Below are 24,657 nucleotides of genomic sequence, written 5' to 3'. Positions count from 1 at the left end.
CGTTTTTTTCAAAATTGTCGCTCTATTTTTGTTTATAGCGCAAAAAATAAAAACCGCAGAGGTGATCAAATACCACCAAAAGAAAGCTCTATTTGTAGGGAAAAAAAGGACTTCAATTTTGTTCGGGAGCCTCGTCGCACGACCGCGCAATTGTCAGCTAAAGCGACGCAGTGCCGAATCGCAAAAAGTGGTCTGGTCTTTGACCAGCAAAATGGTCGGTCTGCAAGTGGTTAAAATATAACTAAAGGCAAGAATTTTTTTTTTTTAAATGTGGATATAGTGGAGAGGGATGAGAACCCCTGTCACTGTTTTTTTTTTAAATGTATTTATTTATTTATTTCTTTTGGCTGTCTGTGCCTCCATTAGTGGAGAAGATTCATTGGAACAGTAATATTGGATGCTATGGGGGTGCTGATACTGGTGACAGATAGTAATGAAATGAGGTACAATACTTCATAAATCCCTTCTTATTAACATGGCCGTGTCCCCATTCACTGACCTGATTGGTTTGTTTAATCCATGTTTTGTTTGCACTCCTGGAGATAAGCGGTAAGAATGCAGAAAATGCGCATTTTCCTGGGCAGCGGGCAGCGGCAATGTTAAGGCCAACATGCTGTGTCTGGCAGGGATTGGCACCTATTGTCAGTTATCTAAATCAAACAGGAGCAGGGTGAATATATTCCACACTTCAAATGATCTGATAATACTTTGTGTTTTTACATTATACAGCCCTGTGTGTTTTTTAACCACTTGCAGACCGGACCATTTTGCTGGTCAAAGACCAGACCACTTTTTGCGATTCGGCACTGCGTCGCTTTAACTGACAATTGCGCGGTCGTGCGACGTGGCTCCCAAACAAAATTGACGTCCTTTTTTCCCCACAAATAGAGCTTTCTTTTGGTGGTATTTGATCACCTCTGCGGTTTTTATTTTTTGCGCTATAAACAAAAATAGAGCGACAATTTTTGAAAAAAACGCATTATTTTTTACTTTTTGTTATAATAAATATCCCCCAAAAATATATAAAAAAACATTTTTTTCCCTCAGTTTAGGCCGATACGTATTCTTCTACATATTTTTGGTAAAAAAAACCGCAATAAGCGATTATTGATTGGTTTGCGCAAAAGTTATAGCGTTTACAAAATAGGGATAGTTTTATAACATTTTTATTAATAATTTTTTATTATTATTTTTTTTTACTAGTAATGGCGGCGATCAGCGATTTTTTTTTTATTGTGACTGCGACATTGTGGGGGACCCATCGGACATTTTTGACACATTTTTGGGACCATTGTCATTTATACAGTAATCACTGCTATATAAATGCAGTGATTCCTGTGTAAATGACACTGGCAGTGAAGGGGTTAACCAGTGGGTGGCAGTGTAGGGGTTAAGTGTTCCTAGGGGCATGTTACTAACTGTGGGGGGGTTGGGCTTTCATTTAGTGAACACTGATCTCTGCTCCAATCACATGGAGCAGAGATCAGCGTCACTAGTTGCTAGGCAGAATGGAGAAATGCTGTTTACACGGCATTTCCTCCATTCGGCCGCTCCGTGAGACGATCGCGGGGATGCCCGCGGCGATCAAGTCCGCGGGTCCCGCGACTGGACTCACGGGGGTCCCGACCAGCGCGGGAGCGCACCGCCGGCGGCGCGCTCCCGATGGCAGGGCGGCATTGAATATTGGACGTACATGTACGCCAATATGCCGTGCCATTCTGTCGACGTACATCGTTGTGCGCTGGTCGGGAAGTGGTTAAAGGACTATGTGTGGAATGCCTTTGGCCAAGAAGCCAACCCCCCCCCTACTTGCCACAATGACCCATACTCCAGATGCAAGCTGTGAATGGGGCCATCTAGCTCAGTATTATCATTATCCAGGATTTACTGTCTATAGTGCCAACAGTTTGCACAGTGCTTTACAATATAAAGTGATACAGTTAAAATACAATTCAATACAAGTGGGTTAGGACGGCCTGCACATGAGAGCTTACAATCTAAGAGAAGGGCAAGTGATACAAAAGGAAATAACTGTGTGGGAATGAGTTGATGGAGAGAGTAATACTCCTCCAGTTGTTAGGTGGAGGTAGGATAGGCTTCCCTTTTAGAGATTCATTTTCAGGGATTGCCTAGAGGCAGACAGATTGAAGTAGGGAGTTCCAGAGGATGTGAGAGGCTCTGGAGAAGTCCTAGGGACAAGCGTGGGAGAAAATGACAAGGAAGATAGAAAGCAGGAGGTCATGGGAACAGTGAAAGGACGGTTTGGGTGATACTGAGATGAGGCTGATAATGTAGCTCAGGGTTCTGGAGGTTAGGTTTCCTTGAAGAGATGAGTTTTCATGGATCCACAAAAGGCAGAGAGAGTAGGAGATGGCTGAATAGATTGAGGTGGGCAGTTCTAGAGGCTGAGGGAGGCTCTGGAGAAGTCTGAGAGGCAAGCATGGGAGAAAATGATGGGGGAGCTACAGAACAGGAGGTCTTGAACAGCAATGGGGCGGTTTGGCTGATATTAAGACAATGTTGGTGACGTAGCTCGGGGGGAAAAAATGTGGATGAGTTATCTCAACTCTAGTCATCAAGGTGCCCCAACAGGTCATGTTTTCAGGATTTCCCCCAGATGAAACAGCTGTGGTAATTACTAAGGAAGTGAAACTGATCAAATCACCTGTGAAAAATAATGGGAAGCCAGAAAACATGACCTGTTGGGGCACCTTGAGGACTGGAGTTGAGAAACACTGAGTTATCTGGAGGGTAGGATGGGTTTCCTTGAAGACATGAGTTTCAGGGAGTTTTCAGGGATTTACCAAAAGGCATACAGAGTGGGAGCTGGCTGAATGGATTGAGGATGGGGGAGGCTCTGGAGAAGTCCTAGAGGCAAGCACCGGAAAAAATTATTAGGGATCTAGAGAGCAGTAGGTGTTGGAAGGAGCAGAGAGGACGGTTTGGATGATATTTTGAGACAAGGTTGGTGATGTAACTCAGAGAAGAGTTGAGTTGTGGTGGAGGTGGGATAGGCTTCTCTGAAAAGATAAGCTTTCAGCAATCTGGTTAAAGACAGAGTAGGGGATAGCTTAACAGATTAGGGTAGTAAGTTATAGAGGATGGGAGAAGCTCTGAAGAAGTCCTGGAAGTGAGCATGGGAGGAGGTGATGGGGGATCCGGTGAACAGAAGGTCTTGGAAGAAGCAGAGAGAGTAGAGTTTGGATAATATTTTGAGATGAGGTTGGTGATGTAGCTCCGTCAGAGCAGAGTTGGGGTGAGATGGGTGAAGGTTGGATAGGCTTCCCTGTAGAGATGAGCTTTCAGCAAAAGGCATACATATCTGAGAAAATTGGAGAAGGGAATTCTAGAGGATGGGAGAGGCTCTGGAGATGAGCATGGGTGGAGGTGATAAGGAAGCTAGAGAGTAAAAGGGCTTGGGAGATGTGGAGAGGATGGCATGGGTGATATTTTAAGAAAAGGTTGGTGATGTAGCTTGGGGCAGAGTTATGGATGGCTTTGTAGGTTGCCGTTGCCATTTTGAATTTCAGTCTTTGGGCAGGCAGAAGCCAATGGAGGAATTTGTCAGAGAAGGGTGGAGGACATGGGCAGTTGGTAAAGTGGATGAGCCTGGCAACAGCATTCATGATGGACTGAAGGGGGGCATAGCCTGTTTAGCAGTAGGCCAACAAAGACGAATTTAAAATAGTAGATAGGCTGATCTAGGGGGTCATTCCTGAAACTTTCTCAACCTTTTAACCTTAGAGGAACCCCAAAAATAATTTTCAGGTTTCGAGGAACCCCTACTAAAACCAATTTATCAGGAGTCAATAGGAACAATGCCGCTTATACTGGTGGCCAATAGGAAGAATGCCCCCCTCAAAGTGGTGCTCAGAATGCCACCCTTAAAGACAACTAAAAAGATATTTGGTGTCGTGCTACTGGCTTTGCTAAGTGATGCTGAACCTCGAACTCTGTAGGCAACATCAAAAAGGTGGTTCATCAGTCACAGCTCAAGGAATCCCCGGGTTCCACGGAACTCTGGTTGAGAAGGGCTGCCCTAGATGCAGTGGCAGACTAAGTGGGGGGTGGGCCGCCCCGGGTGCCACACATTGGGGGGGGGGTGTCAGGCCAGCACCATCCCCCTCCGCAACTGAAGAGGAGACAGCGCTGTGGGTTCGCAGCCCACACAGAGAGAGCCCGAAGCACTGCCAGTGGGCGGCATTGCAGGGGGGAGGTGCGAGCAGCACCCGAGTGGAGTGACACCTGTCGGCTTAGTGATCTGGGACCCGGCGCAACAATCCCCTTCTCTCTGTGGTCAAGTCGCGCCGTTCTGATCAGTCTCAGCAGTGGCTGTCACTCACAGCTGAGCAGAGTGAAGCCACCTCCCCCTCCTCCTGCATGCACAGCACTGTGTAGACATAAAGGAGGAGGGGGAGGCGGCTCCCGGTACAAGGGCTGTGTGATGTAAAGGGGTCCAGAGGTTCAGGGTGCTGTGTAATGTAAAGGGGTCCAGAGGTACAAGGGCTGTGTAATGTAAAGGGGTCAGGAGGTTTGGGGTACTGTGTAATGTAAAGAGGTCCTTAGGTGTAAAGTCCTGTGTAATGTAAAGGGGTCCAGAGGTGCAGGGTGCTATGTAATGTAAAGGGGTCCAGAGGTGCAGGGTGCTGTGTAATGTAAAGGGGTCCAGAGGTGCAGGGTGATGTGTAATGTAAAGGGGTCCAGAGGTGCAGGGTGATGTGTAATTTAAAGGGGTCCAGAGGTGCAGTTGTGGAGAGGGTGGGTACACAGTAGTGACAAAAAGATATTGAAGGATGCAGAGGTATGTAGGGGCACAGTGGGGTGTTTTTATATTTTAAGGTGGGGGGTGCCAGATATAGGATCCGCCCCAGGTGCCAAATACTCTAGGTACGCCCCTGCCTAGATGGTCAATGAGCTGGAAATAGGAGTTTTGCTGCTTCCAGTGGGAACGCCCGTTCTGGAGATACCTCTGTATAGAGACTTTTTACCTTCCAGTGGTTTTAACGTTTCCCAATATTTTCCAAAATAAACTCTTACCGGTCCTTGTAAATACATATTTGTTCTATTGTCCCGTTCATAACTGATTATATAACCGTGCCATAAATGCTAAAGCACATGATATGCCTTCGCTAGCATAAAGTTTGCTACTTTGAACTTTACAATAGCTTCTCCAACCAACCATGAAACGGTTCAGTCACATGGAAAGGGTGTTAATAATTGTCACACAGAAAAGGAGGGTGAGGGGGGGTAATAATTGGTAAAGTATGTGGAAGTGAAGTGCTGTAGAAGGCTGTTTGTGCACACCTTAGATGCTGGATGGATGCAGAACCTCGAGATCTCCATAGAGTTATCAATCTAATAACTAATTTATTTATTATAATTTTGAATTCCCAGCCAAGCTCTGCTCATCTCTTTTGATCATTGACCCTGCTTGTCCTACCTACCCTAGGCATTGTCTGACCATCATGGCGGTTCCAGAGAAGTTCCAGTTTGCCATAGACCGTGGTGGGACTTTCACAGATGTGTTCGCACGTTGTCCTGGGGGTAAAGTCCGTGTCATGAAGCTGCTGTCTGAGGACCCGGCAAACTACAAGGATGCCCCAACTGAGGGTATTCGACGAATCCTAGAGGAGGTAAGGACCATTGCTCTATAGAAGTTTTGTCTTTAGGAATATACTGTATGTGAGAGTATACAATATGCGAGGTCTTCAGCTGAATAGAAATGGGGCTATCGGTGGGAATTTGATATTTTACAAAGTGCATTCTCATTTAATTGCCTCCGAACAGAGACTGGTTACTGTGCTTGCCCTCAATATGAAAATATTTCGCTTCTTAAAATGAAACTTTCCTTTGTCTATGTGGGCAAAGAAACAAGTTTTACCTGAATTCCAGGTATGACCATTTTTTTTTTTTCATTGTTCTGGCTTGGACCAATGTAAGCATGTATGTACCATACCTGTGGGGTGTCTGCAGAAGCTGGAAATTAGTGTAGTAAACACTGCTACTACATAGGAAGTTGTTGAGACATGACTCAGAATGTGGCACCACATCCAAATATGAATACAGAAGGAAAGACCCAAAGGTGAATATCTTCTTTAACCACTTGCTTACTGGGCACTTAAACCCCACTGATGGGCTGCATTGGTGGGCACTGATGGGCTGCATTGGTGGGCACTGATGGGCTGCATTGGTGGGCACTGATGGGCTGCATTGGTGGGCACTGATGGGCTGCATTGGTGGGCACTGATAGGCTGCACTGGTGGGCACTGATAGGCATAGTTAAGGCGGCACTAATAGGCACAGATAAGGCGGCACCGATGGGCACAGATGGGTGGCACGGATGGGTGGCACGGATGGGCACTGATAGGTACCACTGATAGATGGGACTGATGGGCACTGATAGGTGGCACTGATAGGTGGCTCTGATAGGTGGCACTGCTGGGCGGCACTGCTGGGCACTGGTAGATGACACTGATGGGCACGGATAAGTGGCACTGGGGTGCAGCACCTTTGAGGCAGATTGTGGGCACTGCTGGGTGGCACTGTGGGCACTGCTGGGTGGCACTGTGGGCACTGCTGGGTGGCACTGACGGGGGGCACTTACTTTTAAAACATTTGGCACTGCAGGGGGCAGGTGGGCACTGGCAGGGGGCAGGTGGGCACTAGCAGGGCTGGCCGTGATCGGGACTGATGTCCCGATCACGGCCGCCGGTGATCGGCTTTTTTTTTTTCTCCTCGTGCTGTCAGCGCGAGGAGGAATAATAGCCGATTACCGGCTCCGTTATATCACATGATCAGCTGTCATTGGCTGACAGCTGATCACGTGATAAGGGGTCGGGATCGACCCCTTGCACGGATCGGTGATCAGGCGAGTCTCATGGACTCGCCGATCACAGGGCGCGCAGGGCGCTCGTGCACAGGACGACGTCAATAGACGTAGTCCCGGCAAAGGAGGTCCGCGCTGTAGCCATCATTTGGCTATAGCGCGGATCGCAAGTGGTTAAACTGGTAGCCACCAGTAGACCCAAATGAAATAGAACATTCAATTGAATAAAAGTTCAAATGTATTAATCATATTAAAACCATTATGTAATATAAAACATAGAAAACAAGTATACCCATGTATATACATGGTATTGTCTCAAATAAGTGTGTCCTATATGCACACAAAAGAACCTGTGGATATACCGATAAGCGAAACACGTAGTGATCCCTCGGTACCCTGAATTCCTGCAGGGCCCTGATATGTAGGGCCTTCTCCATAGACCTACCTACATATCAGGGCCCTGCAGGAATTCAGAATACCGATGGATCGCTACGTGTTTCGCTTTAGAGCTGCCTCAGGAGATCCTGTTGGTACTAAGAGATACAATATACATTACAATATGCCAAAAATGACAAATGTACATATTCAAGAGTAATTTATACACCAACGTCAAAATGAAGTATATTGTACAGTATATAAGGCTCATGGGACAATAGAATTGGAAAAAAAAAACCACAAGAGCCATATATACAATATACTTCATTGTTGGTGTATAAATTACTCTTGAATATGTACATCCCTCGGTACCCTGAATTCCTGCTGGGGCCCTGATATGTAGGACCTTCTATATAGACTTATCGGTGCCCAGCAGGAATTCAGGGTACAGAGGGATCGCTACGCGTTTCGCTTTACAGTTTTCTCAGGAGATCCTATTGGTACTAAGAGATGCAATATATATTAAATGTGCCAATACAAATGTACATATTCAAGAGTCATTTATACACCAACAATGAAGTACATTGTATATATGGCTTGTCAGAAACCATGAAATCAGGCCGAGACAGAAGTACAGTTAAATCACACTTGTTTAATAATAAAAGTAAAAAGAGCAAACATAGTCAAAACATAGCCAAAGTTCAGTAACCGGAACGGATAGTCAGCCAAGCCAGAAGTCAGGGATCAATGTAGTGGAACAGCAAGCAGGATCTGGAGCCAGAAGGGATGTCGGCAAAGCAAGTCTTGAACAGGATCGCATGAGATAGTTTCTGTGTATGTTGACCAAGGCGAAGGTAGAGAACCTCTGGATTGGATGGCTTAAGTAGGCAGGACTGACGAGCAGGATCATCAACAGCTGAGTAACTGTGGAGAGATAGGAGCTGGCAATTGGCCGACAGCTGTGCTGCCCGCTCAGAAGGAAGGGCTGAGCCCAGCCCTGACAGTGCTCTTCTGTGTTTTTTTTTTCAATTCTATTGTCCCATGAGCCATATATACAATATACTTCATTTTTGATGTTGGTGTATAAATTATTTTTGAATATGTTCCTTTGTATTGGCATATTGTAATGTTTATTGTATCTCTTAGTACCAATAGGATCTCCTGAGGAAGCTTTAAAGCGAAACACGTAACGATCCCTCGGTACCCTGGATTCCTGCAGGGCCCTGATATGTAGGACCTTCTCCATAGACCTGACACAGAGTCCATCATATCCATGGGCATACCCACAGGTTCTTTTGTGTGCATATAGGACACACTTCTTTGGGACAATAGCATGTATATACATGTACATGGGAATACTTGTTTTCTATGTTTGATATTATATAATTGGTTTTAATATGAATATATAATAAATTCAAATTTTTATTCAATCGAGTGTTCTATTTTTTCATTTGGGTCTACTGGTGGCTATCAATTTAAAGTACATATTCACCTTTTGGTTCTTTCCTTCTGTAAACACTGCTACTACACCACTACTACAATGAGGACTGCTGGCTTCTAGGTCCTGTGAAAAGCTCCAGCTTGGACCAATGTAAGTATGTATGTACCATACCTGTGGAATGCCTCTAGAAGCTGGAAATCACTGTAGTAGACACTGCTACTACACCACTACTACAATGATCTCCACTAGCTTCCAGGCCCCATGTCGAGCAGCTTCTCTGATGCTTGAAAACAGGAGGTTGCCATTCAGAGAATGCTTTGCATTTTCTTAATGAATGCAAAGTGGCTTTAAATGCTGGCCCTACACTCCTGATGTATCTGCTTTCGCTTCTCTCCGTCAATGCTGAATTCAAAATCTCCTTCATCCTGGTTGGAACAGAGATAACAAAACTCAGTAAGCCAGCTATAACAGTCAGGGGTCAGGTTTGGAGACCAGTAGCTATAGCAGTAGAGAGGCTACCACCGACCAGCCAGATAAGTATACAAGAAGATCATCCTGGTGGATGAGGTGGGCTCACCCTTGGTACAGGGTCTAAGCACTAACTGGTGTTCACCAAAGCTCCTGAAGGTGGAGATGGGTTTTGCTGCATATTAGTACCAGGTCATGGTCCTCAGAATCGACCCACCAGGAGGTGAGCAAGCCGGGCTTCAGTAGCCGATATAGCAGGTTGGGATCAAGCAGAAGCGTAGTCAATAAACAATCCAAAGTTCGGTAACTAGTGGTTGCAGGTTGGGATCAAGCAGAAGCGTAGTCAGTAAACAAGCCAATGTTCGGTAACTAGTGGTTGCAGGTTGGGATCAAGCAGAAGCGTAGTCAGTAAACAAGCCAATGTTCGGTAACTAGTGGTTGCAGGTTGGGATCAAGCAGAAGCGTAGTCAATAAACAATCCAAAGTTCGGTAACTAGTGGTTGCAGGTTGGGATCAAGCAGAAGCATAGTCGGTAAACAAGCCAATGTTCGGTAACTAGTGGTTGCAGGTTGGGATCAAGCAGAAGCGTAGTCAGTAAACAAGCCAATGTTCGGTAACTAGTAGTTGCAGGTTGGGCTCAAGCAGAAGCGTAGTCAGTAAACAAGCCAATGTTCGGTAACTAGTGGTTGCAGGTTGGGATCAAGCAGAAGCGTAGTCAGTAAACAAGCCAATGTTCGGTAACTAGTGGTTGCAGGTTGGGATCAAGCAGAAGCGTAGTCAGTAAACAAGCCAATGTTCGGTAACTAGTGGTTGCAGGTTGGGATCAAGCAGAAGCGTAGTCAGTAAACAAGCCAATGTTCGGTAACTAGTGGTTGCAGGTTGGGATCAAGCAGAAGCGTAGTTAATAAACAATCCAAAGTTTGGTAACTAGTGGTTGCAGGTTGGGATCAAGCAGAAGCATAGTCAGTAAACAAGCCAATGTTCGGTAACTAGTGGTTGCAGGTTGGGATCAAGCAGAAGCGTAGTCAGTAAACAAGCCAATGTTCGGTAACTAGTGGTTGCAGGTTGGGATCAAGCAGAAGCGTAGTCAGTAAACAAGCCAATGTTCGGTAACTAGTGGTTGCAGGTTGGGCTCAAGCAGAAGCGTAGTCAGTAAACAAGCCAATGTTCGGTAACTAGTGGTTGCAGGTTGGGATCAAGCAGAAGCGTAGTTGAGGAACAAGCCAAAGGTCGGTAACGAGTGGTAGTGGAGAGTAGGAAAGTTGTAGGTACACAAAGGAGCAAGATATTGGCTGGAGAGCATATTAATCTGCCAAATGGAAAGTGCAGAGAGATGGCTTAAATAAGAAGTTAATGGGAGGAGTTCAAGGTTCACCAGAAACGAGGCAAGAAAGTTCAAAGAATCAGATGGGAAGCTGTCCAGAATCTCAGGTGGCTCGGCAAGATGAGCCACCACTGGACGCAGCAAAGGTTGTGGATTCGAATCATGGTCCTGACACCAGCGCCACAGGATGAATGTGAAAGAGTTGTTTGCTTCATCATACATGGAAGCAGGGGCGTTGTTAGGTCTACAAAATATCTGGGGCTAGAGCCCATAGCAGCTTAGTAAAGAAAGTCAAACGCTTGGGCGGGCATACACATGAATATACAGTAATATACGTGTGTGTGTGTATATATCCCCAGAGATCCCCCCACTTACATTAGGGTCCCTAGAGAGCCCCCCCTTACATCGGGGGTCCACAGAGAGCCTCCCCCTTACATCGGGGGTCCACAGAGAGCCTCCCCCTTACATCGGGGAGCCCCAGAGAGCCTCCCCCTTATATTAGGGAGTCCCAGAGAGCCTCCCCCTTAAAATTGGGGTCCCTAGACAGCCTCCCCCTTAAAATCTGGGTCCCCAGAGAGCCTCCCCTCGCCTTGTGGACCCCTGCAGAGACTCGGAGCTATGGGCCCCAGATTCGGGGCTATAGCCCCAAAAGCCACCCCCTAGCGACGTCACTGCATGGAAGCGTCAGATATTTTACTCTACTTCCAGTGGCTAAATGGAGTGCATGGGAGCTAGAAAAAGTGAATTTGGAGAGGGGAAAGGAAGGCCTTTAGGTGCACCTTCCTGGGCAAGCATGTGCTTACCAAGACCACTTTCCACATGGGCATTGTTGGGTAGTAAAAACAGATGGTTGAGGTCCCTGTCAAAACCAGGCCATGGGCATCAGACAGCTCCATGCACACTATACAAATCGTGTGTGGGGGGTTTCCTCAACCAAAGATGTTTTGTTGCCCGATAAAGATGAAAAGTGAGCCCTCTGACCCGTGAGACCTCTTAAAAAAATCGATCTCGTTAATACGTCTAATGCTGGTATTTCGGAGTTTGGACTGAGTTTTGAAATCTAATGCAGGTTTGTCCTTTCATGCAGGAAACGGGCTCTGCGTTCCCTCGGGATTGCCCCCTGGACACTCGGCAGATCGAATGGATCCGGATGGGACCACCGTGGCCACCAACGCCCTGCTGGAGAGAAAGGGAGAACGGATCGCTCTGCTCATTACCAAGGGCTTCAAAGATCTGCTCCACATCGGGAACCAGGCCAGACCCAAAATCTTTGACCTGGCAAGTTTTACTCATTCGACCTTCATAGAAAGTATTATCTGAGGGGCGAGTCCAGAGAACGCCCAGAACATGGCGTCCGACCCTCCTCACCCTCCTCACCACCACCACAAAGCCCAACACTTAGTCATAGCAAAACTGGACATTGACTTTACAAGTAGTGCAGCACCACAAAGTACACTCCTACAGCAAGTGCCGGGGCAAGGTCATCTAAAGCCCCGGGCAAGCATGTCAAACTGTGCCCCTCCTCCAAGATGTGTGAGCAATATGGGTCAGCAAAAATACCCCCACCAAAAAAAATCGAGCACTAATCTGCATGCTTGCCCCAAGCATAAGCCACCCCCCCCCCATCCTCCCTGTACAAATTCACCCGCCTGCTCTAATCCCCCCCCCCCCCAGCATAAACCTTTGCCCCTATCTCCCAAATCTCCCCCAGAAAAAATGCCCCGCTGTAAAAAATCACCCCTCCTAGCACAAATCCTCTACCTCTCAAGTTCCCCCTCCAAGTACAAATACTCTCCCCCCCCCCTCCACCCAGCACAAATCTTTGCCCTGCCCCCATCTCCCAAATCACCCCCAGTAAAAATCACCCCTGCTGAAAAAAATCACCCCTTCTAGCCCAAAAAATTTGTCCCTGCAGCAAAAATCACCCCTCCGGGAAAAAAAAAAATCACCCCTCAAATTTCCCCTCCGAGTACACATCCCCCCTCCCCCCCAATCCGCCCTACTGATACTAACCCCCCCCCCCAGAAACAATGTCTACTCCTAGCACAAATCTTTGTCCCTCCAGCAAAAATGACCCCCCCCCCCCCGGAAATAACCTAGCACAAATCCTCTACCCCTCAAATTTCCCCTCTGAGTACCCAGGTACACCCCCCCCCCCCCCCCCAGAAATAATGTCTCTTTCTAGCACAAATCTTTGTCCCTCCAGCAAAAATGGACCCCCCCGAAAAAGCACAATACTCTACTCTTAAATTTCCCCTCTGAGTACACATCCCCCCCCCCAATCCGCCCTACAGGTACTAATCCCCCCCCCCCCCCAGAAATGTCTCCTCTTAGCACAAATCTTTGTCCCTCCAGCAAAAGTTACCTCCTTGAAAAAAAAACACCCCTCCCATCTCAAATCCTCTACCCCCCTCAAATTCCCCCCCCCCCCCCCGAGTACACATCCCACCCCCAATCCGCCCTACTGGTACTAATACCCCCCAGAAATAATGTCTCCTCCTTGCACAATTGTTCTCCCCCTCTATCATATCACCTCTACTAGCACAGACACTCTCCCGCCCCCCCCCCCCAACACAAATCCTCCCCGAATCACCACTCCTAGCTCACCCCCCTAAATGTATGCTGCTAGAACAATTCTTACTCCTTGCTGCAGCCCCCCATGATTCCCCCCCTCCCAACACAAATCCCCTGCCCCTCACATGATACCACAGTGCCCAGGGCAGCTTCCCCTCCCGCCCACCCCTTGCCCCGGCCCTGCCTACAGCAAGTAGATTTTGCATGCCATCAATGATGCCACAGGTACTTGTATAAACATGTATTCTTTGTAGATGCCATGCGAGAGGGACAGTGGGGAGGTCTTTGATGGGAATCCCTCATCTGGGCCTTAAAGTGGTTGTAAACCCTTACAACACACTTTGACCTACAGGTAAGCCTAGATTAAGGCTTACCTGTAGGTCCAAGAAATATCTCCTAAACCTATACGGTTTAGGAGATATTTGCCCGAAGACGGGCACCGCTATCTACGGTGCATGCGCCGTAGACAGCGGCGCGCAGGCGCACTGATGGGGCATCGTCGATGACGGCAATGCCGCGAGTCTCGGCTCCTGTGCGCATTCGCGGGAGTGACGTCATCGCTGCTCCGGCGAATCACAGCGCCGGAGCAGCGAGACCCACGGAGACCCACCAAGAAGATGGACACCCGGAACTACAGGGGACAGCGGTGACTTTGCTGGCTCCTGTGTCAGGTAAGTGACACATAATGGGCTACTATGTGATGCGATGCGATGCATAGTAGTCCATTATGCTTTACCTTTACAGGGAATGAAAGAGGAAGTAAACTCATCAGGGTTTACTTTCTCTTTAAAGTGGTTCTTGTGTGCAGCATCCCTCCCCCCCCCCCCCCCCCCAATATTTACCTGAGCCCCAATTGCGATCCAGCAATGTGCACCAGAGCCTCTTCAAGGATTCTCCCTCCTCATTGGCTCAGAAGGCAGTGGGAGCCGTTGGCTCTCACTGTTGTCAATACAGCCAGTGAGCCAATGAGGAAAGAGGAAAGAGAGGGGGTGGGGACCACCCGCGGCTGTGTGTGTGTGAATGGATATGTTTGGATGCCCCCATTGCAATCTGCTTGCTCTGGGGGCACTTGGGAGGAGGGAGGAGCCAGGAGAGCTGCTGTGGGACCCAAAGATGAGGAGGAGAGGTGCTGCTCTGTGCAGCCATTCACTGGGAAGATCAGTGTGCTGCCGTTTCTCCTCCCCTACCTCTTATGCAACTGAGATTTCTTTATAATAAGGTGAAACAGGTATTTATGAAAACATGTATATCTATACACAAATGTTTTGTCTTTTATTTCTATTTTAAACTGAATGGGTTGTTTTTAGACATGTGCAGAACAAATAATATTTGTTTTTGTTTAGATTCCTTATTTACATAAATTTGTTTTAGTCATTTAATTTGTTTTCAGACTTTTTTGTCTATTCGAATTTTCCAAATGCAGTAGAATTGAACTCAACTCAAACAAATTCAGAAAATCCGAATTGATTCAAATTGCATTCGAAATCAATTTATTCTATTCAAATTTTGAAAGATGTTTATGCTTTCTATTCTATTGTTTTTTTTTTTATATTCTATTTTTTTATTTTCTATTATATTCTTTTCTATTCTATTAAAATTTTGGAAGAAGGTTATATTTTTTCGAATAAAAAAAAATAAAAAATTATTTTATTTCTCTTCTATTCTTTTTTTTTTTTCTATTCTATTCTTTTCTATTATATTCAAATGTATTGTATTTGAAATTTGAATTTCAGAAGATGGTCATAGTCTTTCTTTTATTTTTTTATTATATTCTATTTATTTTCGGTTCTGATATTCTTTTCTATTTTTATACCTCTTTTATTTTCTGTTTTTTATTTTCTGTTCTGTTTTACTCTATTATATTTTATTATCCTCTATTTTCTTCTCCGTGGAAAGTCAAATTAGATTAAAAAAAAATATTCAAATTTTTGTTTCGGTATTTTGGATTTCATTTAAATTTAGTTACTATTGTATATTTGGAAATTCAGATACAATATCCAAATAAGGAAAAATTTGTCTAAAATTTCAATTATGAACAGAATGAGCTGCAGATGTTTTATTTACAAGGTGATTGTTTACAATGACTTTACCCGTCTGCCCTCTCTCATGCAGGAGGTGCGGGTGCCGGAGGTGCTGTATGAAGAGGTGATCGAGGTGGAGGAGAGGATCGTCCTTCAGCAATCTGCCTGTGGGCTTCAAAAACTCCCTTCAATGAAGACCTTCATAGGTGAGCCTAACCAGTCACTGATCGTTGTCACATTTCCGTATTCGGCTCCATTCACACCCCGGGCATTCCGAGTAGATGCGTGCGATTCGTTTCATTCTTATTACAGTACGTTTTTTTTAATGAATTTTGACCAGTTTGACACATTTTTTTGAAAATTTGCAAATCTGAAATAATTAACCATTAACCACTTATAGACCGGACCATTTTGCTGGTCAGAGACCAGACCACTTTTTGCGATTCGGCACTGCGTCGCTTTAACTGACAATTGCGTGGTCATGCGACGTGGCTCCCAAACAAAATTGACGTCCTTTTTTTCCCACAAATAGAACTTTCTTTTGGTGGTATTTGATCACCTCTGCGGTTTTTATTTTTTGCGCTATAAGCAAAAATAAAGCGACAATTTTGAAAAAAACGCATTATTTTTTACTTTTTGTTATAATAAAAATCCCCCAAAAAGATATAAAAAAAACATTTTTTTCCCTCAGTTTAGGCCGATACGTATTCTTCTACATATTTTTGGTTAAAAAAATCGCAATAAGCGATTATTGATTGGTTTGCGCAAAAGTTATAGCGTTTACAAAATAGGGATAGTTTTATAGCATTTTTATTAATAATTTTTTATTATTTTTTTTTTACTAGTAATGGCGGCGATCAGCAATTTTTATTGTGACTGCGACATTGTGGCGGACACATCGGACATTTTTGACACATTTTTGGGACCATTGTCATTTATACAGCAATCACTACTATATAAATGCAGTGATTCCTGTGTAAATGACACTGGCAGTGAAGGGGTTAACCAGTGGGTGGCAGTGTAGGGGTTAAGTGTTCCTAGGAGTGTGTTACTAACTGTGGGGGGGTTGGGCTTTCATTTAGCGAACACTGATCTCTGCTCCAATCACATGGAGCAGAGATCAGCGTCACTAGTTGCTAGGCAGAATGGAGAAATGTTGTTTACAACGGCATTTCTTCATTCGGCCGCTCCGTGAGACGATCGCGGGGATGCCCGCGGCGATCGAGTCCGCGGGTTCCGCGACCGGACTCACGGGGGTCCCGACCAGCGCGGGAGCGTGCCGCTGGCAGCGTGCTCCCGATGGCAGGGCGGCAAATTTAAAGGGACGTACATGTACGCCCATTTGCCTGCCCGTGCCATTCTGTCAACGTACATCGTCGTGCGCTGGTCGGCAAGTGGTTAAATTATAGGTATTGGAATTTCCTTTCAAATCTGAATTCATCTGACGTTACGAATTATTATAACGTAACTAATTAATTATTATTTATTATTATTATTATTATTATTATTGTTATGTTCCATTAGTTTAGATTAAATTGTAGGTACTGGAATTTCATTTCAAATTTCGCTGCTAATGAACGTAACAAATACGAATTTAAGCAAAGTTCCGAATTATTGTAACGTAACTAATTATTATTGTTATTATTATTGTTATTATTATTTTGTTATGTTCCAATAGTTTAGATTAAATTGTAGGTACCGGAATTTCATTTCAAATTTGGTTGTTGGCGAAAGTATTAAGAAGTTAATCCAAAGTTACGAATTATCCAAAATAACGAATGCCGTATCTAAACAAATGGAATGGATCGAATTAATAATAACGTTTTTATTATTATTAATAAAAAACGTTTTATTATTAATTTGATCCGTTCCATTTGTTTAGAAGCGGCATTCGTTATTTCGGATAAATTCATATTTGTTACATTCACTAACAGCCAAATTTGAAAGGAAATTTCAATACCTATCATTTTAATCAAAACTAATGGAACGTAACTAATTATTTATTATTATTATTATTATTATTATTATTATGATTATTATTTCGTTACGTTCCATTAGTTTAGATTAAATTATAGGTACTAGAATTTCATTTCAAATTTGGCTGTTGGTGAACGTATCGAATAAGAATTCATCCAAAGTTACAAATTATCCAGAATAATGAATGGCGCATCTAAACAAATGGAACAAATCTAATTAATAATCAATAATAACGTTTTATTATTAATAAAAAAAAAATCTTTTTTTTATTCGACCCGTTCCATTTGTTTAGATGCGGCATTTGTTACTTCAGATAAATTCGTATTTGTTACATTCACGAACAGCCAAATTTGAAAGGAAATTCCAATACCTATAATTTAATCTAAACGAATGGAACGTAACTAATTATTATTATTATTATTATTATTTCGTTACGTTCCATTCGTTTAGATTAAATTATAGGTACTGGAATTTCATTTCAAATTTGTTAGTGAATGTATCGAATAAGAATTTATTCAAAGTTAGGAATTATCCAAAAACAGAATGCCGCATCTAAACAAATTGAACGGATCAAATTAATAATAAATAATAACGTTTTTATTATTCTTATTATTATTATTCTTATTATTATTATTACTTATAAAAAATATTTTTATTATTAATTTGATACCGGCATTCATTACTTCAGATAATTTGTTACTTCGGATAAATTCGTATTTGTTAAGCTCACTAACCGCCAAATTTGAAAGGAAATTCCAATACCAATAATTTCATAATTATGATTATTTAGTTATTTCGAATTTTCGAACATAATGAATGACCCGAAAAAATATTTAAAAAAAAAATACGAACGAAAATGAACACATTTTTCGGCGGTGCACATGTCTAATTTTGAGATTGCGGCAGAACGGCTGCGATTCTTCTTGCGATCTTTAAATGCGCTGCCATCGCAAAACGCGGGTTCAGGTGCCATTCTTTTCTATGGCACCTAAAAGGTGGTGCCATTTTTCCACGCGATCCTTCACATCACATCGCATCGCGTGAAGCTTGTTGTCCAAAAAAAAGCTGGAGCTTCTCTTGGGTGACGAGCTTCACGCGGTGCGATTTCACAATTGCGGCAAAACGGCACCACCCTTTTTTAGGTGCTATTGAAAATAATGGCACGTGAAGCCGCGTTTTGCAACGGTAGTGCAATTTAAGATCACGGGAAAAATTGCAGTGATTCTGCCACAATCCCAACGCGCTCAGACGTGTGAGCTTATCGGATCAAAGTCACATGACAAGTCGCACCCAATTTCTGGCTATGGAACTGTTTAAAATCTGTGCCACACCGGCCTTCACTTCGACCGGCACTGTTTTTGTCAGTTTCATGTGCGACTTGCAATGAGATCTGTGCATGAAGTTGCACAGATGTTGGCAAACCGCACCTGAAACCGCACCGACCGGCGTCTTTGAAATCGCACTGGAGTCTGGAAATTTCAAAGCCGCGTTCAGTGTGAATCAAGTCTTATTGTAAAGCAGTAAATACACACTATATTTTCAAAAGTATTGGGACACCTGCCTTTACACGCACATGAACTTTAATGGCATCCCTGTCTTAGTCCGGAGGGTTCAATATTGAGTTGGCTCCGCCCTTTGCAGCTATAACAGCTTCACCTCTTCTGGGAAGGCCGTCCACAAGGTTTAGGAGGGTGTCTATGGGGATGTTTGACCATTCCTCCAGAAGAGCATTTGTGAGGTCAGGCACTGATGTTGGACGAGAAGGCTTGGCTTTCAGTCTCCACTCTAATTCATCTCAAAGGTGTTCTTTGGGGTTGAGGTCAGGACTCTGTGCAGGCCAGTCATGTTCCTCCACCCCAAACTCGCCCATCCACGTCTTTATGGACCTTACTTTGTGCTCTGATCCAAATCATTTGGTGGAGGGGGGATTTATGGTGGTGGTGTTTTTTTGGGGGGTTGGGATTGGCCCCTTAGTTCCAATGAAGGGAACTCTTAAGGCGTCAGCATACCAAGACATTTTGGACAATTTCATGCTCCCAACTTTGTGGGAACAGTTTGGGGACGGCCCCTTCCTGTTCCAACATGACTGCCCACCAGTGCACAAAGCAAGGTCCATAAAGACATGGATGAGTGAGTTTGGGGTGGAGGAACTTGACTGACCTGCACAGAGTCCTGACCTCAACCCGATAGAACACCTTTGGGATGAATTGGGGCGGAGGCTGCAAGCCAGGCCTTCTCGTCCAACATCAGTGCCTGACCTCAAAAATGCTCTTCTGGAAGAATGGTCAAAAATTCCCATAGACACCCTCCTAAACCTTGTGGACGGCCTTCCCAGAAGAGGTGAAGCTGTTATAGCTGCAAAGGGCGGGGCCAACTCAATACTGAACCCTACGGACTAAGACTGGGATGCCATTAAAGTTCATGTGTGTGGAAAGGCAGGCGTCCCAATACTTTTGATAATAAATATATATATATATATATATATATATATATATATATATATATATATATATATATTCTATGGTGATGCGGGTTGTCCAGATGCTTGTTGCTGTAGCGCCCTCATACGCATTTTCCAGGAATGGTGCACTAGGAATAGATCTCGGAATCGGTGCTCTTTAGTCCTCTTTTGGCTCATTTCTTCTCCTATGTTCAGGTTCCACAGGGGACTCCCTGGAGGTCTGGGAACCACTCAATCTGGAACATCTGAAGATCGATCTGCAGGGGGCGCTGTCCCGTGGGATCCGCAGCCTGGCGGTGGTCCTAATGCACTCCTACACGTGAGCAGCACCAACACCCCTCCCCCCCCCCGTATCTGGGATGACCATTGGAAACACGTTATTTTTGTGTTTTGCAGCAGATAAGAAATATTTATAGTGACTGATAATCCTTCACTCAGTGATAATGAGATGGGACTTTATTCCGCCCTCACCCCGCAGATCTCTATATCGGGGGATGGAAACATTGTATCATCTTTATGGGGGGAAAAAGAAAACATTGTATCACTGAACACCTTATTACATTTCTGGCCCCTCCCACTGCTTGCTGATTGGGCAGTCCTTATTGTATAAATCGCATGGTGATGTCCTTGCCACCAGGGGGCGCAGTCAGTGCAGCACACAGCCCCTTCGGGAGAGAAGCCGATCCTACGAGGAATTCCTGATCACAAAATCACCAGAAGATGACCTTAGAGGGAGTGTGACGGGTTCCATGAGCAGGAAACCCAATGGGGAGGAGAAGCCATTCATTTCTGAAAAGGATGCCTTGATAGGGGGGGGGGGGAGTGTCGGTTGAAGGAATAATACCCCATCATTGGTGTCAGTGGGAGGAATAGTGCCCCATCATTGGTGTCAGTGGGAGGAATAGTGCCCCATCATTGGTGTCAGTGGGAGGAATAGTGCCCCATCATTGGTGTCGGTGGGAGGAATAGTGCCCCATCATTGGTGTCGGTGGGAGGAATAGTGCCCCATCATTGGTGTCAGTGGGAGGAATAGTGCCCCATCATTGGTGTCAGTGGGAGGAATAGTGCCCCATCATTGGTGTCAGTGGGAGGAATAGTGCCCCATCATTGGTGTCAGTGGGAGGAATAGTGCCCCATCATTGGTGTCGGTGGGAGGAATAGTGCCCCATCATTGGTGTCGGTGGGAGGAATAGTGCCCCATCATTGGTGTCAGTGGGAGGAATAGTGCCCCATCATTGGTGTCGGTGGGAGGAATAGTGCCCCATCATTGGTGTCGGTGGGAGGAATAGTGCCCCATCATTGGTGTCAGTGGGAGGAATAGTGCCCCATCATTGGTGTCAGTGGGAGGAATAGTGCCCCATCATTGGTGTCAGTGGGAGGTATAGTGCCCCATCATTGGTTTCGGTAGGAGGAATAGTGCCCCATCATTGGTTTCCGTGGGAGGAATAGTGCCCCATCATTGGTTTTTTCGGTGGGAGGAATAGTATATATTTTTTTACAATATTATTATTTATTCTATTTATTTTTAGGAGGGGGAGGGGGTTTGGTGAAGTATCCAAGCCCAATCTAAAAAGACCCCCAATGTCTCACATTTGAGACAGAGAGAGGAACTGAGGACAGAGATTCCCCAGTCCCTTTCTCTGCAGCCTCTGTGCTGGGAGGCTTCCTGTTCATTCACAAACGGAAGCATAGCTAACAGTTAATTATGCTTCGGTTATGAATGAACAAAATAAACACACTTACTGTGTTCATGCAAAAAATGAAGGAGGTTGTAAATAACATATATTGGCCCCTTCCCCCGCTCTCCATTCCCGCAGCAATCGGCAGGAGAAGAGAGGAGGGGAAGTCGGCAGTGCTGTTGAGGGGGCAGGGGAGCAGATGGGGGATGGGCAGCAAGGGAGCAGACGGGGGGATGGGCAGCAAGGGAGCAGACGGGGGGATGGGCAAGGGAGCAGACACGGGGGGGGATGGGCAAGGGAGCACACACGGGGGGGATGATGGACAGGGGAGCACACACGGGGGGGGATGATGGACAGGGGGAGCATACACGGGGGGGGGGGGGGGATGATGGACAGGGGGAGCACACACGGGGGGGGGGGGTGATGGACAGGGGGAGCACACACGGGGGGGGGGGGTGATGGACAGGGGGAGCACACACGGGGGGGGGATGATGGACAGGGGGAGCACACACGGGGGGGGGGGATGATGGACAGGGGGAGCACACACGGGGGGGGGATGATGGACAGGGGGAGCACACACGGGGGGATGATGGACAGGGGGAGCAGACACGGGGGGGATGAGGGACAGGGGGAGCATACACGGGGGGGATGAGGGACAGGGGGAGCATACACGGGGGGGGGGTGATGGACAGGGGGAGCACACACGGGGGGGATGAGGGACAGGGGGAGCATACACGGGGGGGATGAGGGACAGGGGGAGCATACACGGGGGGGGGGTGATGGACAGGGGGAGCACACACGGGGGGGGGGTGATGGACAGGGGGAGCACACACGGGGGGGATGAGGGACAGGGGGAGCATACACGGGGGGGATGAGGGACAGGGGGAGCACACACGGGGGGGGGGTGATGGACAGGGGGAGCACACACGGGGGGGGGGTGATGGACAGGGGGAGCACACACGGGGGGGGGGGGGGTGATGGACAGGGGGAGCACACACGGGGGGGATGATGGACAGGGGGAGCATACACGGGGGGGGATGAGGGACAGGGGGAGCACACACGGGGGGGGGGGGGGGGATGATGGACAGGGGGAGCACACACGGGGGGGATGATGGACAGGGGGAGCACACACGGGGGGGGATGATGGACAGGGGGAGCACACACGGGGGGGGGAATGATGGACAGGGGGAGCACACGGGGGGGGGGGAATGATGGACAGGGGGAGCACATGGGGGGGGATGATGGACAGGGGGAGCACACACGGGGGGGGGGATGATGGACAGGGGGAGCACACACGGGGGGGATGATGGACAGGGGGAGCAGACACGGGGGGGATGGACAGGGGGAGCATACACGGGGGGGATGAGGGACAGGGGGAGCACACACGGGGGGGATGATGGACAGGGGGAGCACACACGGGGGGGGGGTGATGGACAGGGGGAGCAGACACGGGGGGGGTGATGGACAGGGGGAGCACACACGGGGGGGGGGGGGGGGGGGTGATGGACAGGGGGAGCACACACGGGGGGGATGATGGACAGGGGGAGCATACACGGGGGGGGATGAGGGACAGGGGGAGCACACACGGGGGGGGGGGATGATGGACAGGGGGAGCACACACGGGGGGGGATGATGGACAGGGGGAGCACACACGGGGGGGGATGATGGACAGGGGGAGCACACACGGGGGGGGATGATGGACAGGGGGAGCACACACGGGGGGGGGGATGATGGACAGGGGGAGCACACGGGGGGGGGAATGATGGACAGGGGGAGCACACGGGGGGGGATGATGGACAGGGGGAGCACACACGGGGGGGGGGATGATGGACAGGGGGAGCACACACGGGGGGGGGATGATGGACAGGGGGAGCAGACACGGGGGGGGATGGACAGGGGGAGCAGACACGGGGGGGATGGACAGGGGGAGCACACACGGGGGGATGGACAGGGGGAGCACACACGGGGGGATGGACAGGGGGAGCACACACGGGGGGATGGACAGGGGGAGCACACACGGGGGGATGGACAGGGGGAGCACACGGGGGGGATGGACAGGGGGAGCACACGGGGGGGATGGACAGGGGGAGCACACGGGGGGGATGGACAGGGGGAGCACACGGGGGGATGGACAGGAGGAGCAGACACGGGGGGGATGGACATCGGAGCACAAAGGGGGGGGGGGAAGAGCCAAAAACAGAGGGACAGGGTGGAGAGGGCAGCATATACTGGTACGAATCCCCTGTGTTTTCCTCCTGTGGCAGCTGAATGCTGAAGGGGGGAGATGAGGAGCCAGCTCGGCTTTCAGCTGCTATAGGAGAAAAATACAGATCAGTTCCCTTGGATTAGGGTGTGCCTAGGCACACCCGACACACCCTGTGTGCACACCTCTGCCCTCCAGCCTTGCACCAAGTTGAGTTCTGTATCTTGCAATGTTCTAATGAACTTCATGTAACCTATGAAGGTCTGTACACAATGATCCTCTTAATTGTGGATATAAATAAGGATTTAGAAAGATATTGGATATGACCACGAGGGGTGGCACGGGTGGATGGGTGGCACGGGTGGATGGGATGGGTGGATGGGATGGGTGGGTCACATCTCTGCCTTGTGATGCAATTCAAAATGAATGGCACTGCAACAAAATAAATAGGTTGGCACACAGTATATGATACACTGATGTGGACTTTTGAGAGAAGAGACCTTTGAAGGTGAGAAGATCTTCGGATGGTCGTGTTCGGAGATGTTGGGTGATCTGTCTTTGTATGTTCTCCTCAGGTGGTCCTCACATGAACACCAAGTTGGAGAACTGGCCCGTTCCCTGGGGTTCACCCACGTTTCTCTCTCCTCGGAGGTGATGCCAATGATCCGCATGGTGCCCAGGGGCTACACCGCCTGTGCTGATGCCTATCTGACCCCATGTATACGGAGATACCTGGACGGGTTCAGCAGAGGCTTTAAGGACCAACTTAAGGTGAGACACAGGAAAGGCTCAGAACTAAAGAATCAGCACTGCGTTCCTTTGTAAATACATTATATTGTCAAAAGTATTGGGACGCCTGCCTTTACGCACATGAACTTTGATGGCATCCCAGTCTTAGTCCGTTGGGTTCAATATTGAGTTGGCCCTTTGCAGGTATAACAGCTTCAAACTCTTCTGGGAAGGCCGTCCACAAGGTTTAGGAGGGTGCCTATGGGAATGTTTGACCATTCTTCCAGAAGAGCATTTGTGAGGTCAGGCACTGATGTTGGACGAGAAGGCCTGGCTCGCAGTCTCCGCTTTAATTCATCCCAAAGGTGTTCTTTCGGGCTGAGGTCAGGACTCTGTGCGGGCCAGTCAAGTTGCTCCACCCCTGACTCGCTCATCCATGTCTTTATGGACCTTGCTTTGTGAGCAGTCATGTTGGAACAGGAAGGGGCCGACCCCAAACTGTTCCCACAAAGTTGGGAGGATGAAATTGTCCAAAATGTCTTGGTACGCTGACACCTTAAGAGTTCCCTTCACTGGATC

The 24,657-nt window shown here is 47.2% G+C and overlaps 1 protein-coding gene across 1 annotated transcript in view; it reads left to right on the top strand.

Annotated features, from left to right (window-relative positions):
- The window catches only part of OPLAH (5-oxoprolinase, ATP-hydrolysing), an 84,902-nt gene that overhangs the window by 5,635 nt on the left and 54,610 nt on the right, over positions 1 to 24,657 (top strand). The window contains 6 exon segments of the mRNA XM_077490490.1: positions 5,450 to 5,633; positions 11,522 to 11,582; positions 11,585 to 11,712; positions 15,121 to 15,235; positions 19,663 to 19,786; positions 23,925 to 24,120. Of these exon segments, the coding sequence (XP_077346616.1) occupies positions 5,466 to 5,633; positions 11,522 to 11,582; positions 11,585 to 11,712; positions 15,121 to 15,235; positions 19,663 to 19,786; positions 23,925 to 24,120 (792 nt within the window). The 5' untranslated portion in view covers positions 5,450 to 5,465.

This window comes from Lithobates pipiens, unplaced genomic scaffold (assembly GCF_037356315.1).
Source record: "Lithobates pipiens isolate NorthernLeopardFrog02 unplaced genomic scaffold, aLitPip1_a1.2 Scaffold_19, whole genome shotgun sequence".
Lineage (NCBI taxonomy): Eukaryota > Metazoa > Chordata > Amphibia > Anura > Ranidae > Lithobates > Lithobates pipiens.
This window is presented reverse-complemented; position numbering and strand designations above follow the sequence as displayed.